The sequence below is a fragment of the Oncorhynchus kisutch genome, linkage group LG1, assembly GCF_002021735.2.
Source record: "Oncorhynchus kisutch isolate 150728-3 linkage group LG1, Okis_V2, whole genome shotgun sequence".
Lineage (NCBI taxonomy): Eukaryota > Metazoa > Chordata > Actinopteri > Salmoniformes > Salmonidae > Oncorhynchus > Oncorhynchus kisutch.
In genome coordinates this window covers 32,084,066-32,101,841 of record NC_034174.2, presented here as the reverse complement: position 1 = coordinate 32,101,841, position 17,776 = coordinate 32,084,066, and the positions used below count along the sequence as shown (strand labels likewise).

Sequence of the window (17,776 nt, the reverse complement as noted above, 5' to 3'; positions counted from 1 at the left end):
TCAGTATTGTTGGAAGGTCACTTGTGAAGGCCAATGACCTTTTTAATATCTAGCTACATATAACTATTTATTTTCACAAAGAGAAACATTTTCTCAAGCTATTATTAATATAATTTACTAGGTCCACAATTGTTTGTCAATTACCTCTTACATAATATGTATCCTGTAATTGTTTAACAAACCATACATTAATTAATAGGTATTGCACCATAGTTGTGTTTTGTTACCATAGCTCCCAATGCAACTTCAGACCAAACTCTTTCTAGACTCATTCTTTATTGGCTGTACCCAAGTGCTCGCCAATATACAGTGAACCCTTTGGAATTACCTGGATTTCTGCATAAGTTGGTCATACAATTTGATATTCATCTAATTATAGACAAACACAGTCTGCTTAAACTAATAACACATCAAGCAATTATATGTTTGCATGTCTTTATTGAACACACCGTGTAAACATTCACAGTGCAGGGTGGGAAAAGTATGTGAACCCTTGGATTTAATAACTGGTTGACCCTCCTTTGGCAGCAATAACCTCAACCAAATGTTTTCTGTAGTTGCGGATCAGACCTGCACAACGGTCAGGAGGAATTTTAGACCAGTCCTCTTTACAAAACTGTTTCAGTTCAGCAATATTCTTGGGATGACTTGTGTGAACCGCTCTCTTGAGGTCATGCCACAGCATCACAGTCGGCTTGTGGTTAGGACTCTGACTGGGCCACTCCAGAAGGCATATTTTTTTCTGTTGAAGCTATTCTGTTGTTGATTTACTTCTGGTCATTTGGGTTGTTGTCCTGTTGCATCACTTAACTTCTGTTGAGCTTCAATTGGCAGACAGATAGCCTTACATTCTTTTTTGGACAGCAGTGGCTTCTTCCATGGTGTCCTCCCATGAACACCATTCATGTTTAGTGTTTTACGTATCATAGACTCACCAAAAGAGTTGCTAGCTTGTTCCAGAGATTTCTGTAAGTCTTTAGCTGACACTCTAGGATTATACTTAACCTCATTGAGCATTCTAACACTGTGCTCTTGCAGTCATCTCTGCAGGACAGCCACTCCTAGGGAGAGTAGCAACAGTGCTGAACTTCCTCCGTTTATAGACAATTTGTCTTACCGTGGACTGATGAACAGCAAGGCTTTTAGAGATACTTTAGTAACCCTTTCCAGCTTTATGCAAGTCAACAATTCTTAATCTTAGGTCTTCTTAGATCTCATTTGTTCGAGGCGTGGTTCACATCAGGCAATGCTTCTTGTGAATAGCAAACTCAAATGCTGTGAGTGTTTTTTATAGGGCAGCTCTAACCAACATCTCCAATCTCATTGATTGACTCCTGACTCCAATTAGTTTTTGGAGAAGTCATTAGCCGAGAGGTTCACATACTTTTTGCAACCTACACTGTGAATGTTTAAATTATGTGTTCAATATAGACAAGAGAAATACAATAATTTGTGTGTTATTAGTTTAAGCAGTCTGTGTTTGTCTATTGTGGTGACTTAGATGAAGTTCAGATCAAATGTTATGACCAATTTATGCAGAAATTCAGGTAATTCCAAAGGGTTCACATACTTTTTCTTGCCACTGTAGTCTCCAGATCATTGTTGTTCTCCTTCACTCATATACATTACTCAATAGTTTCTCACAGTAACTGACAGTTTGCAGAAAGAGATACTTTATCGACAAACTGGTGGATTATGAATGACATCTGAAAGGTGGGATTTCAGTCAACATCGATACTTCCTGCCTGGCCAGGTGGGATTCACACTGACAACTTTACAACTCAATCAAAGTTATAGTGGTGGATTTTCATTTTTGTGTATTTCTGCCTCCTAAACAACATAATGAATATAGAAACAGCCATTATACAGTGTATGTTGCTCCCACATGCTCTAATTAACAGTTATCTCAATACAGACTTCTTTCTTTACTTCTAAAACCACTATTTGTTATTATTGGTGGAAATGTGGAATGTTCACATCGGTATTCTGTCACACACATATCAGAATTTCATGACATATTTAGTGTGCATCCCTCTCAGAATACACACTTCTCCAGATTTTCAGCTAGTTAATAGGCTTTCAACAATGTAAGCTGACATGAATAAGCCCATGTGTAAAGCTCAGTTCACCGTCCACAGCGACATAGTCATGGTAGTCTGGCGGCTCATTTTGACATATTTACAAATCTCATTCTAATAATAATAATGTTTATTTTATATGGAGCTATTCATTACAAAGAGAATCTCAAAGACGATGTAAAAACAAACAAAACAAATGTAGAGATCAGGAGTTGTTCATCAGGCACATCGTTCGTGTCCTCCTCCTCTGTCGGTAGGCTGATTAGTCCACTACTGAAGGGTAGCACCCACCTGGGTGATGCTTCAGCACCTAATAGTGGAAAGAAGAGCAACACACCTTGGCAGTAGTCAGGAAACAGTCCCCCACGAGGTGAGCCTCTCTCAACCCCTCACACCTCAGACCACGTTGTTCATGGAACCAGGGCAGGTGGAAAAAAGAGCAACACACCTTGGCAGTAGTCAGGAAACAGTCCCCCACGAGGTGAGCCTCTCTCAACCCCTCACACCTCAGACCACATTGTTCATGGAACCAGGGCAGGTGGAAAAAAGAGCAACACACCTTGGCAGTAGTCAGGAAACAGTCCCCCACGAGGTGAGCCTCTCTCAACCCCTCACACCTCAGACCACGTTGTTCATGGAACCAGGGCAGGTGGAAAAAAGAGCAACACACCTTGGCAGTAGTCAGGAAACAGTCCCCCACGAGGTGAGCCTCTCTCAACCCCTCACACCTCAGACCACGTTGTTCATGGAACCAGGGCAGGTGGAAAAAAGTTGGGGGAAGCCAGTGCTGTATTGATACATCAATGAAATGATCTCCAATAACTACCTGGTCAAGCCAAACAAACTTGGCATTAGTACAGCAACTCCATGGGTCAAAACCATGTAAAGCAGGTCTCAGTAGTGTGCAGCTATGCGGCTTTGCGGCTCTGAACTTTGTAGAATATCCGTAACAATACATTGCGTCCCTATGTCGTTAACATTATGTATCGTTTCCCCTGTCCTTCTGTAGAGTAGTGGACTGTAATAAACGCACTCATTTCCTCACTAGGTATATGGCCCATTCTCTGTGGGGGTTTTCATGTCCTGCAGTTTACCAGGCTGGAGGGGAAACTGTGTGCTTGCTTGCTGACAGACAGACAGACAGACAGACAGACAGACAGACAGACAGACAGACAGACAGACAGACAGACAGACAGACAGACAGACAGACAGACAGACAGACAGACAGACAGACGTTGTAGGTGTTAAGGCAGACACACCTCAAACACAGACATGACGCGGATATTTTCATCTGATGTCAATGCTAAGTTTCATACATCCCATTACGTCCCATCAAGTCCTGACCACATTTAAATTCCAACCGTGGTACACCTACAGTAGGAATTACTAAATCATGCAATTATGTCAATGGGAGATTTGCAAGAAAATTGGGATCTCAAGTCAGGAATTTGCCAGGGCGTATACTGCTATTCAAAGGAAGAGAGAGATAAAGAGATGCATACAGATTCTACACTCATGTCGTAGTGGAATCCATTTCCCATTTCCTCTTTGCTTTCTCCTCCTCTCCCAACTGTTTCCTTGCCCCATGTCCTCATCTCTCTCTCTCTCTTTTTCTGTCATTCCTCTCTCTCTCACTAACACAGAAATAAACAACGACGTTCTACAAACATGTAGTGATATTACTGCCTCTCAGGGGGAAGAAGGAATTTGATTTCAGATTTCACCATATGCCTGCTTTTATAGAAATACACAAGTTAGTTGTCAGTAAAAGTCAAAATATGAACACACACACACGTATGCGTGCACGCAAGCACACAAACACACAGCCGCTACAGACTTTGATGGACACACTTATTATGGTGCCTGACTTCTCAGGCATTTACTTCAGTGTGCACTGAAACACAGTAGGCCTGACGTGCACCTTTAGGCCATGTGTAGATGATTGCTTCACTAGCATTCCCACAAGGAAACATTTGACAATATGCTGCCAGGCAAATACCATGTCAAACAATATTGCCGAATACAAACATTCATGCCTGTCAAAATAGCTGTACAAATTTAAATGAGCTGTCAAATAACAGTGTCAAATAACACTGTAACATGTCTGATGGTGCCTATGTGGGCTATTGCAGGAGTCTGGAGACCATGGAACCAATTTAATCACAAACACAGGTAAAACACTGCCAAGTCTCAGTCTGCATCATGGTCGTGTCTGAATTTTGATAACAAATTTACACCAGATGCTTTTAGAATGAAGGGTTCAGTATGTTCTGCAAATTAACTTGCGTCGATCACTCTCTTACCTGCAGAATGTCTGTTTTGTTTAAAAAATGGCTGCTAACATTGTTGATGTGTGTGTGTGTGTGTGTGTGTGTGTGTGTGTGTGTGTGTGTGTGTGTGTGTGTGTGTGTGTGTGTGTGTGTGTGTGTGTGTGTGTGTGTGTGTGTGTGTGTGTGTGTGAGTGTGTGTGTGTGTGTGTGCGTGTGCGTGTCTCAATGTGCACTGACAGTACAAACCATTAGGAACACCTTCCTAATATTGCCCTCAGAACAGCCTCAGTTCATCGGGGCATGGACTCTACAAGGTGTCGAAAGCTTTCCACAGGGATGCTGGCCCATGTTGACTCCAATGCTTCCCATATTTGTGTCAAGTTGGCTGGATGTCCTTTGGGTGGTGGACCCTTCTTGATACAGACAGGAAATTGTTGAGTGATAAAAACCCAGCAGCGTTGCAGTCCTTGACACACTCAAACCAGTGTGCCTGGCATTTACTACCATACCCCGTTCAAAGGCACTTAAATAATTTGTCTTGCCCATTCACCCTCTGAATGGCACACATACACAATTCATGTCTCAATTGTCTAAAGGCTTATAAATCCTTATTTAACCTGTCTCCTCCCCTTCATCTACACTGAAGTGGATTTAACAGGTGAGCTCAATAAGGGATTATAGCTTTCACCTGGATTCACCTGGTCAGTCTGTCATGGAAAGAGCAGGAGTTCTTAATATTTTGTACACTCAATGTATATTCAGTCTTTGGGAGTGTGTGTGTGTGTGTGTGTGTGTGTGTGTGTGTGTGTGTGTGTGTGTGTGTGTGTGTGTGTGTGTGTGTGTGTGTGTGTGTGTGTGTGTGTGTGTGTGTGTGTGTGTGTGTGGAGGATTAGCAAATTGGAGTTGTGCTCCTCATCAGAAGCAGGTATACGCTTGATTGAGTGCTAACCGTCGTCTCTGAGAGCTTTAAACTTCCTCACTACATTTCATTTTCTCCGTCTTACTTTCATTTCTAAGGTTATCTGCTTTCCCGTATACTTGTAATATTTGTCATTGCCCTTAAGCTAAACCCCAGCAAAAAGTTAAATTAATTTTTCCAAGCAATTGTCGTCTGAAACTCTCAGAAGTGTTTTAAAAGGAATCTGCTGTCTGGGGAACATCTCTTTAGATGAAATACTGTTTTTTAATTATCAAATTATAATTATCCCCTAAAAAAGATTTGGTGCCATTGTAAGATGTTTATGAGAAAATATTTTACAGATTTAATGTTAAACAATATTAATAAGTTGGATAATTGCAAAACCACGTTCTATATTTGATCTCCTCTCTTTGTATATACATACATAACCGTGTGCATTGATGATATGGTGGTTTATGATATACATACATTTGGGTCAAACATTATTGACACCCTTAATAAAAATTAGCAAAAGTAGCTATATCAAATAACTAATTCAAATACTGAGCTATATTGTATGTTAATAATATAATTTCCCCAAAACGTTTTTGTACTAATACAATTTCTCAGAGAAAAAAATGTAAAAAGCAGGGGTCAAAATGATTGACACCACTGAAGATTCTTATAAATAAAGTAGTCAAAAGTGTAGTATTTGGTCCCATACTCCCAACACGCAATGTTGACTCTACAAACATGTTGGATGCATTTGCAGTTCGTTTTGTTGTGCTTCAGATTATTTTGTGCCCAATGGAAATTAATGGAAAAGATTGTATTGTGTCAATTTGGAGTCACTTTCATTGTAAATAAGAACATAATGTGTTTCTAAACACTTCTACATTAATGTGAATGTTACCATGGTTACGGATAATCCTGAATGAATTGTAAATAATGATGAGTGAGAAAATTACAGAGGGTCAAATATCATATCCCAATGCTAACCTCTCACCATTTCAATATCATGGGAGGTTAGCATGTCTTGGGGGTATGATAGATGACCCTCTGTAGCATTCTCACTCATTAATTCATTTCACACCCCACTGTATATAAATCAATGCATTGTCAACCGTAGGCCAAATTAACATTGGCATAACTATCTATGTAACATTTCACAAAATTACATAGATATTTATTTTTAACCCTTATTTAACTATGCAAGTGTTTTAACTATTTGACAGTATGGTTTGTAGTTAAACAGAATTACATTGAGATGCATAAAATTATTATAAAAAAACATGATCATGACCATATGATTATTCACATTATATTCATAATCTAGCAATTAGTTAATACAATGTAATCAGAATGACATGAACCCACTGCATCACAGCGCTAGCTGTGCCACCAGAGACCCTGGGTTCCCGCCCAGGCTCTGTCGCAACCGGCCGCGACCGGTTGGTCCGTGGGGCGACGCACAATTGGCCTAGCATCGTCCGGGTTAGGGAGGGTTTGGCCGGTAGGGATATCCTTGTCTCATCGCGCACCAGCGACTCCTGTGGCGGGCCGGGCGCAGTGCGCACTAACCAAGGTTGCCAGGTGCACGGTGTTTCCTCCGACACATTGGTGTGGCTGGCTTCCGGGTTGGATGCGTGCTGTGTTAAGAAGCAGTGCGGCTTGGTTGGGTTGTGTTTTGGAGGACACATGGCTTTCGACCTTCGTCTCTCCCGAGCCCGTACGGGAGTTGTAGCGATGAGACAAGATAGTAATTACTAACAACAATTGGATACCACTAAATTGGGGAGAAAAAGGGGGTAAAATTTTTACAAAAAAAATGTTTTTATTTTATTTTTAAGAATGAAAAAGCCATGTATTACATAACAGGACATTTTCTGATCAATAAATGAAATGTTCATATGTATAATACATTCTATATAATTTAATATTCCATCTCAAAGAACAAATTCAATATTTCAAATTGACAGTTACATTTATTTTTGGGATATCTGTTGAAATTAACCATAATTAAGAACAGTAAAGTAATTGAACAAGTTATGACTTGAATAATAATATGAATGTAGATGAGAAACACTAATTATGGATCTGACTCAGAGTGGTACTTATATAGACTGGAACTGATTCAGACTGGAACTGATTCAGACTGGAACTGATGTAGAGTGGTACTGATTCAGAGTGGAACTGATTCAGAGTGGTACTTATACAGAGTGGTACTGATTCAGAGTGGAACTGATTCAGACTGGAACTGATGTAGAGTGGTACTGATTCAGAGTGGAACTGATTCAGAGTGGTACTTATACAGAGTGGTACTGATTCAGAGTGGAACTGATTCAGAGTGGTACTTATACAGAGTGGTACTTATACAGAGTGGTACTTATACAGAGTGGAACTGATTCAGAGTGGAACTGATTCAGAGTGGTACTGATTCAGAGTGGAACTGATTCAGAGTGGAACTGATTCAGAGTGGAACTGATTCAGAGTGGTACTGATTCAGAGTGGTACTGATTCAGAGGGGCTTGTCATTGGAATGTTTAAATGAACTTCGAACAAATACAGAAAACAATAATTGTGAGTTATTTGGATGTTGATCAACAAAATAAAATGTATTTAAAATAGAACATTTGACAGAAACATTATGAAAGGCCTCTTTTTCCAGGCAATTGGGGGTTCCATGATCCATGTTTATCTACCTTAGATATATAAATAAATACTTTTTCCTAAAACCACATTTACAATGAAAACTTGTTTAAATTAAATGAAATATGCTAATTCTGTAACCCCCTATTCTCTTTTTGTATATCCTGTTGCAATGTACAGTACTATAGTATTATAAGGAGGTGGCGTGCTGTGTGTGATTGAGCAGGCCAATGCCCTGCAGCCAGCCTCCACTAGTGTGATTGGGGTCACGGGGGTTGCGTGATCAGCAGGTGAGTATTCAGACTAGATCACAAACACTGCATCTCCAACTGAAAGCAGGAACTTGAAACTAGTAGTGGAACAATGAGTGGTTATAATCTATGTACTGTATATGGTATCATTTAAGTGGAGGAACAGATAACTATACACATATGTCTGTTGTGTTTTTGTAATCACTGACCTTGGAGCCCTCCTCTCTCTTTCTATCCTCACAGCCTATCACTGACCTTAGAGCCCTCCTCTCTCTTTCTATCCTCACAGCCTATCACTGACCTTGGAGCCCTCCTCTCTCTTTCTATCCACACAGCCTATCACTGACCTTGGAGCCCTCCTCTCTCTTTCTATCCACACAGCCTATCACTGACCTTAAAATCCCTCCTCTCTCTTTCTATCCTCACAGCCTATCACTGACCTTAGAGCCCTCCTCTCTCTTTCTATCCTCACAGCCTATCACTGACCTTGGAGCCCTCCTCTCTCTTTCTATCCTCACAGCCTATCACTGACCTTGGAGCCCTCCTCTCTCTTTCTATCCTCACAGCCTATCACTGACCTTGGAGCCCTCCTCTCTCTTTCTATCCTCACAGCCTATCACTGACCTTAAAAGCCCTCCTCTCTCTTTCTATCCTCACAGCCTATCACTGACCTTAGAGCCCTCCTCTCTCTTTCTATCCTCACAGCCTATCACTGACCTTAAAATCCCTCCTCTCTCTTTCTATCCTCACAGCCTATCACTGACCTTGGAGCCCTCCTCTCTCTTTCTATCCTCACAGCCTATCACTGACCTTGGAGCCCTCCTCTCTCTTTCTATCCTCACAGCCTATCACTGACCTTAAAAACCCTCCTCTCTCTTTCTATCCTCACAGCCTATCACTGACCTTAAAATCCCTCCTCTCTCTTTCTATCCTCACAGCCTATCACTGACCTTAAAAGCCCTCCTCTCTCTTTCTATCCTCACAGCCTATCACTGACCTTAGAGCCCTCCTCTCTCTTTCTATCCTCACAGCCTATCACTGACCTTAAAATCCCTCCTCTCTCTTTCTATCCTCACAGCCTATCACTGACCTTAAAAGCCCTCCTCTCTCTTTCTAACCTCACAGCCTATCACTGACCTTAAAAGCCCTCCTCTCTCTTTCTATCCTCACAGCCTATCACTGACCTTAAAAGCCCTCCTCTCTCTTTCTATCCTCACAGCCTATCACTGACCTTAAAAGCCCTCCTCTCTCTTTCTATCCTCACAGCCTATCACTGACCTTAAAAGCCCTCCTCTCTCTTTCTATCCTCACAGCCTATCACTGACCTTAAAAGCCCTCCTCTCTCTTTCTATCCTCACAGCCTATCACTGACCTTAAAAGCCCTCCTCTCTCTTTCTATCCACACAGCCTATCACTGACCTTGGAGCCCTCCTCTCTCTTTCTATCCACACAGCCTATCACTGACCTTAAAATCCCTCCTCTCTCTTTCTATCCTCACAGCCTATCACTGACCTTAGAGCCCTCCTCTCTCTTTCTATCCACACAGCCTATCACTGACCTTGGAGCCCTCCTCTCTCTTTCTATCCACACAGCCTATCACTGACCTTAAAATCCCTCCTCTCTCTTTCTATCCTCACAGCCTATCACTGACCTTAGAGCCCTCCTCTCTCTTTCTATCCTCACAGCCTATCACTGACCTTGGAGCCCTCCTCTCTCTTTCTATCCTCACAGCCTATCACTGACCTTGGAGCCCTCCTCTCTCTTTCTATCCTCACAGCCTATCACTGACCTTGGAGCGCTCCTCTCTCTTTCTATCCTCACAGCCTATCACTGACCTTGGAGCCCTCCTCTCTCTTTCTATCCTCACAGCCTATCACTGACCTTGGAGCCCTCCTCTCTCTTTCTATCCTCACAGCCTATCACTGACCTTGGAGCCCTCCTCTCTCTTTCTATCCTCACAGCCTATCACTGACCTTAAAAGCCCTCCTCTCTCTTTCTATCCTCACAGCCTATCACTGACCTTAGAGCCCTCCTCTCTCTTTCTATCCTCACAGCCTATCACTGACCTTAAAATCCCTCCTCTCTCTTTCTATCCTCACAGCCTATCACTGACCTTGGAGCCCTCCTCTCTCTTTCTATCCTCACAGCCTATCACTGACCTTGGAGCCCTCCTCTCTCTTTCTATCCTCACAGCCTATCACTGACCTTAAAAACCCTCCTCTCTCTTTCTATCCTCACAGCCTATCACTGACCTTAAAATCCCTCCTCTCTCTTTCTATCCTCACAGCCTATCACTGACCTTAAAAGCCCTCCTCTCTCTTTCTATCCTCACAGCCTATCACTGACCTTAGAGCCCTCCTCTCTCTTTCTATCCTCACAGCCTATCACTGACCTTAAAAGCCCTCCTCTCTCTTTCTATCCTCACAGCCTATCACTGACCTTAAAAGCCCTCCTCTCTCTTTCTATCCTCACAGCCTATCACTGACCTTAAAAGCCCTCCTCTCTCTTTCTATCCTCACAGCCTATCACTGACCTTAAAAGCCCTCCTCTCTCTTTCTATCCTCACAGCCTATCACTGACCTTAAAAGCCCTCCTCTCTCTTTCTATCCTCACAGCCTATCACTGACCTTAAAAGCCCTCCTCTCTCTTTCTATCCACACAGCCTATCACTGACCTTGGAGCCCTCCTCTCTCTTTCTATCCACACAGCCTATCACTGACCTTAAAATCCCTCCTCTCTCTTTCTATCCTCACAGCCTATCACTGACCTTAGAGCCCTCCTCTCTCTTTCTATCCTCACAGCCTATCACTGACCTTGGAGCCCTCCTCTCTATTTCTATCCTCACAGCCTATCACTGACCTTGGAGCCCTCCTCTCTCTTTCTATCCTCACAGCCTATCACTGACCTTAAAAGCCCTCCTCTCTCTTTCTATCCTCACAGCCTATCACTGACCTTAAAATCCCTCCTCTCTCTTTCTATCCTCACAGCCTATCACTGACCTTAAAAGCCCTCCTCTCTCTTTCTATCCTCACAGCCTATCACTGACCTTAGAGCCCTCCTCTCTCTTTCTATCCTCACAGCCTATCACTGACCTTAAAATCCCTCCTCTCTCTTTCTATCCTCACAGCCTATCACTGACCTTAAAAGCCCTCCTCTCTCTTTCTATCCTCACAGCCTATCACTGACCTTAAAAACCCTCCTCTCTCTTTCTATCCTCACAGCCTATCACTGACCTTAGAGCCCTCCTCTCTCTTTCTATCCTCACAGCCTATCACTGACCTTAAAATCCCTCCTCTCTCTTTCTATCCTCACAGCCTATCACTGACCTTAAAAGCCCTCCTCTCTCTTTCTATCCTCACAGCCTATCACTGACCTTAAAAGCCCTCCTCTCTCTTTCTATCCTCACAGCCTATCACTGACCTTAAAAAAAACCCTCCTCTCTCTTTCTATCCTCACAGCCTATCACTGACCTTAAAAGCCCTCCTCTCTCTTTCTATCCACACAGCCTATCACTGACCTTGGAGCCATCCTCTCTCTTTCTATCCACACAGCCTATCACTGACCTTAAAATCCCTCCTCTCTCTTTCTATCCTCACAGCCTATCACTGACCTTAGAGCCCTCCTCTCTCTTTCTATCCTCACAGCCTATCACTGACCTTGGAGCCCTCCTCTCTCTTTCTATCCTCACAGCCTATCACTGACCTTAAAAGCCCTCCTCTCTCTTTCTATCCTCACAGCCTATCACTGACCTTGGAGCCCTCCTCTCTCTTTCTATCCTCACAGCCTATCACTGACCTTGGAGCCCTCCTCTCTCTTTCTATCCTCACAGCCTATCACTGACCTTAAAAGCCCTCCTCTCTCTTTCTATCCTCACAGCCTATCACTGACCTTGGAGCCCTCCTCTCTCTTTCTATCCACACAGCCTATCACTGACCTTAGAGCCCTCCTCTCTCTTTCTATCCTCACAGCCTATCACTGACCTTAGAGCCCTCCTCTCTCTTTCTATCCTCACAGCCTATCACTGACCTTAGAGCCCTCCTCTCTCTTTCTATCCTCACAGCCTATCACTGACCTTAAAAGCCCTCCTCTCTCTTTCTATCCTCACAGCCTATCACTGACCTTAGAGCCCTCCTCTCTCTTTCTATCCTCACAGCCTATCACTGACCTTAGAGCCCTCCTCTCTCTTTCTATCCTCACAGCCTATCACTGACCTTAATTTCTATCCTCACAGCCTATCACTGACCTTAAAATCCCTCCTCTCTCTTTCTATCCTCACAGCCTATCACTGACCTTAGAGCCCTCCTCTCTCTTTCTATCCTCACAGCCTATCACTGACCTTAGAGCCCTCCTCTCTCTTTCTATCCTCACAGCCTATCACTGACCTTAGAGCCCTCCTCTCTCTTTCTATCCTCACAGCCTATCACTGACCTTAGAGCCCTCCTCTCTCGTTCTATCCTCACAGCCTATCACTGACCTTAAAAGCCCTCCTCTCTCTTTCTATCCTCACAGCCTATCACTGACCTTAGAGCCCTCCTCTCTCTTTCTATCCTCACAGCCTATCACTGACCTTAAAAGCCCTCCTCTCGCTTTCTATCCTCACAGCCTATCACTGACCTTAAAATCCCTCCTCTCTCTTTCTATCCTCACAGCCTATCACTGACCTTGGAGCCCTCCTCTCTCTTTCTATCCACACAGCCTATCACTGACCTTAAAATCCCTCCTCTCTCTTTCTATCCTCACAGCCTATCACTGACCTTAAAATCCCTCCTCTCTCTTTCTATCCTCACAGCCTATCACTGACCTTGGAGCCCTCCTCTCTCTTTCTATCCACACAGCCTATCACTGACCTTAAAATCCCTCCTCTCTCTTTCTATCCTCACAGCCTATCACTGACCTTAAAAGCCCTCCTCTCTCCTTCTCTCTCTGTACTTTCTTTACTGCGCTAAACTGAGGATAAACTGCCATCCTTCCTTTCCCCCGTCATCCCTCTCTCTTCTGTGCTTGCTCTCTGTTCTGAGATAAATACTGAAATCTCTCCACCATCCTCTCTCCCTCTCTCTCTCCATCACTCTTTCTTGGGCAGTGTTAAGCTGAGGCTGCCAGCGGGGCAAGAGCTCTGACAGTCACGCCAAGACCTGCTCTGAGTCTCAGGAGACAAGACGCATGACAAGAACAGACACCTCCTGTCACACACACACGCACATACGCACACACAGACACACACACACATACAAGCATGCATGCACGGACGTGTGCACACACACACACACACACATACTAGGTCAAACACGCACGCTCACACCCATGCACACAGGGGACACAGAGGATGAGCGACACAAGTTTAACAAGTGAAAACAAACAGATGCTGCCACGAGATTGTAGGACGGAGGACAAGAAAAAGGACAAGAACAAACCCTGATATTTCTCACACGGTTATGGATGGAATTGTTTTTCCTAGCATCTGTTGTTGTCTTGGGACACCGTCAGAAACACAGTGATTCAGGTCATAGTTTTATCATGAATAGATTTCCAACTAAAGGAAAACTGTCCTTCAGTCCTGCAGACTGTCAAACAAAAGGAATTCCTGATTCCTCTCAGGTGATTTGGTCATCATCATGGTCTATTCTACTGAGGACTCTAGACTACGGATTTGAGGCATGATTATTGTAATCTACTGCATGTTGTCCCTGTGTCATTTAGAGCACAACAATCAATGTCTTGGTAATCTTCTATCCCTGGCCTACTGCCCATTGCTGATTGGTTTACATGCTTTTTCCAAGAAAACGTTTTGTTGAGGAAATATTGTACTTAGACACACATATCCAATCTCTCTCATGCAGATACTCACTCATACACCAGCTCATGCATAACCAAGCAATATGAGCAATCTCTGCATGTGCGCAAACACGCACATAGATTCAACAGCACACACACACTGAGCATGCCCATAAGTTATTGCCTTCAGGGGAAACTTTCATCAGTTTGCCAGGATGAACTTTCTAACAGATAGGAAGTTCAGATAGGGCTTGACGGCATGTCTGTGTGTTTGTGTGTGTGTGTGTGGGGGGGGGGGGGGTGTGTGTGTGTGTGTGTGTGTGTGTGTGTGTGTGTGTGTGTGTGTGTGTGTGTGTGTGTGTGTGTGTGTGTGTGTGTGTGTGTGTGTGTGTGTGTGTGTGTGTGTGTGTGTGTGTGTGTGTGTGCTTCAGGTAGTCTTGCTTTCATACTTCAGCTCAGCTCCACATGTGATAAGTTAATCCTGGCTGAAGGCATGAGACACAAATAATTCACGCCTGTCCACACGAATGAACGTGTGTGTGAGTGCCAGTGTGTATACACGTGATTCCCCTGCTGCCCCCCTCTCACTTTCGTACACAAGCACAGGCACGCATGCAGGCACAGACACACATACAGACACACACACAGACACACACACACCTGCTTTACCTTCATTGTTATTGTTGTTTCCGGCGTTGCCCAGTACTTGTAGTGGTATAGTCCATAGAAGCAGTGCTACGAGCCCTGGGTCTAAAGCCATGGTGCTCTCTCTCTCACACACACATACACACTACCGATCTCCCGCTCTTCCTCTTCCTCACTCCCTCTCTCTTACTCTCCTTCTCCGCCTCTTGCTGCCTCTCTCTGTGTCCCAGTGTTGAAGCGGAGCCTGAGCCAGCGCTGAGAGAGAGTGTGTGTGTGAGGGGCTGAGAGCTCATTGGGCTAGAGTTAGAGACTGCCTCTGTGCTTCTCAGCCTCTCTGTCTGCTCTCACACATACATACACACTCACCAGGCAGTGGGAGGGAGGGAACAGGCTGTCACTAAAACGTCATTAACCAATTAGAGCACAGGATTCGGCAGGTCCACTAAACAAACACTCACACGATACCTCACCTTTACCCATCTCACTTCAGAGCTTCTCTCTCTCTCTCTGACACTCCCGCTGTCTCTCTTTCTTTTTCTCTCTCCCGCACGCACTTTTGACCATCTTTTACTCTCTGCCTCTGAATCTCGATCTCTCCTCTTTCCCTCCCAGCTATGTCGCCTGCCCGTCTCTGCCTTGCTTGCTCTCCCTCAACTACACCTCTCTCCTCTCTCTGACATCTCTCTTTCTTTTTTTCCATTTTCTCCTACAAATTATTATTTTTTAAATGCACGGAAGTAATTATCATTATATTTGTACATACAAATGTGCTGCTCTATTGTATATCAAGAAAACTCCACATATTCCTTCAGCTTTTCTTATTTTGGAAAAAGGTTGCCAATTGATATTAAAGGCCGAGTTCATTCAAAAATGTGATTTTTCTGTGTTTTATATATATTTCCACACTATGAGGTTGGAATAGTACTGTGAATTGGGAAAATTATGATAATGCCTTTTTAGTGTAAGAGCTGTTTGAAAAGACTACCTGAAATTTCTGTCTGTTTTGGTGGATGGAGTTCTAGCCATCCATTGTGATCACAATGCTGTAAATGAGTTAAGAAAGACAGGTCTAAATCTCTCTGCCAATAACAGCTAGTTTTCAGTTTTCCCCTCACTACTCAGATCACTCCCAGACAGTGCTAGCAAAAATCGTTTTTAAAAAGCTTTTTTTTTAAATATATTTTTACAATTTTAATTGAAAACAATCCCAGTAAGGTATTTAATTGTTACCAATAAATAATTTGATTATTGAGGTAAAAACAGCTGCATCGGACCTTTAACGGAAATCACAATTCACCACGCAGTATTTCTTTGAACTCTTTGTTTAAGTTGAGACAGTGGAATATAGTAAAATGCTCAACTGAAGGTCATCGATAATCAGTGGTGTGCCTACCAGCTCTCACAGTCTCACGGCAGAATTGGACTTTCATCCATGTTTCTCAAATGTGAAATTTCAAGGTGTTTAAGGTAAGGGTTAAGGTTAGGTATTAACTCTGAATGGTTAAGGTAAGGGTTAAGGTTAGGTATTAACTCTGAATGGTTAAGGTAAGGGTTAAGGTTAGGTATTAACTCTGAATGGTTAAGGTAAGGGTTAAGGTTAGGTATTAACTCTGAATGGTTAAGGTAAGGGTTAAGGTTAGGTATTAACTCTGAATGGTTAAGGTAAGGGTTAAGGTTAGGTATTAACTGTGAATGGTTAAGGTAAGGGTTAAGGTTAGGTATTAACTGTGAATGGTTAAGGTAAGGGTTAAGGTTAGGTATTAACTGTGAATTGTTAAGGTAATGGTTAAGGTTTGGGATAGGCCTAAAACAAAAATATCAAAACCAACTTTAAATCGATGGATTCAAACTTGCAACCTGAGGCAGGTGTTCACGGCCAACCACCATCCCAGTCCACAACACTGACACCTACATTGTGGTAACAGCGCTCAATATTGCCCCTAGTAGCCGGTTTCCACATCATCTCCCGGTGTCCTCAGACATGGATGGACGTGGAATACTGACGTGTATCCCGGGTGACCTGTCTGAGTGTGTAGGCTTGTTGTTGCTTCCTACAGCTTAATCCTAAATGTTCCCTATGGCATATATCTGATTCAGATAGTCAGACGTTCTGGTGGGAGTGTGTGGGAGTGTTAGATTCAAGGACAATGATCAGATATTGATCCCTCTGACAAAGGGAAACTTGGCAATGACATTATCACTGAAGGTTCACAAAGGAGTTAAACAGAGAGATAGGTGTGTGTCTGTGTGTGTGTGTGTGTGTGTGTGGGGGGGGGGGGGGGGGGGTATGCATCTGATTGCAGACTGAGTATTGTGTTTGCCCTGTAGCTAAAGGGTGACTGGATCAAGGGTTTTGGCTCCCCATCAATCACAGCATAACTTTTTGAGGACACTGCTCTGGGTGAAAGCGATGTAGCCTTTGTTTTAACCCCCGCAATGAAGTGTCACCAACTTGTGTGTGTGTGCGTGCGTGTGTGCGTGCGTGCAGCTGGCCTTGTGAACGGGGAGACTGAGCAGGAGTAAGGGGGAGGGAAGGATGGAGGAGATGAGTGTCACAGCCAAATGCGGGCAGTGGTTGTGCCTGCCAAACGCTTCCCCTGGCAAAGGGACACAGGGGGGGGTTGTGTGAGGCTACAAAGGTTCCCGCTCATCGTGTGCAGTGTGCCTACGTGCAGCATCCTGTTCTCTTGTACAAATATAAACACACACACACACACACAACCGTAGCTGTGCTGTGTGTGTTTGTTCTTTGTTCCTCTGCCACTAGGCTGCACTGTTATCAGTCTGCTTCTCTCCAAACTGTTACTGTACATATCCATCTAACTGCCACAACAGGAAGACAGTAGACTACTTCTCACGGAAGACAGCTCCCCTGGAGGATGGTTAGTCAATCTCACCTCAATCTGATCTTCAAACCTCTTCTTCATCTCTTCTCCAACCTTTCTTCATTTCACCTCAATCCCAGTCAAATACAATGCTCACTGTATTCACTGTGTCAACTAAGCTTATACCGTTCCCGCTTTCAGACCACAGTCAGTGTATTTTGACTGTTTCTACTTGTCTTGTGTGAGACATACACAGATATTTGACATGTGATACACAATGGCTATTCTTAATAATCCATCCCACAGCACCAATGTCTCATTTGTCTGCCATAGAGAGTTTAGTATACTTCCATATGTACCAGGATGAAGTCATTAAAACCATGAG

The 17,776-nt window shown here is 43.5% G+C and overlaps 1 protein-coding gene across 1 annotated transcript in view; it reads right to left on the bottom strand.

The window, feature by feature from the left end:
* The window catches only part of epha8 (eph receptor A8), a 104,031-nt gene extending 88,965 nt beyond the window's left edge, over window positions 1–15,066 (bottom strand). Inside the window, exon 1 of the mRNA XM_020503783.2 lies at window positions 14,591–15,066. Within this exon, the coding sequence (XP_020359372.1) occupies window positions 14,591–14,681 (91 nt within the window). The 5' untranslated portion in view covers window positions 14,682–15,066. The remainder of the gene's footprint in view (window positions 1–14,590) is intronic.
* Window positions 15,067–17,776: the final 2,710 nt, after the last annotated feature.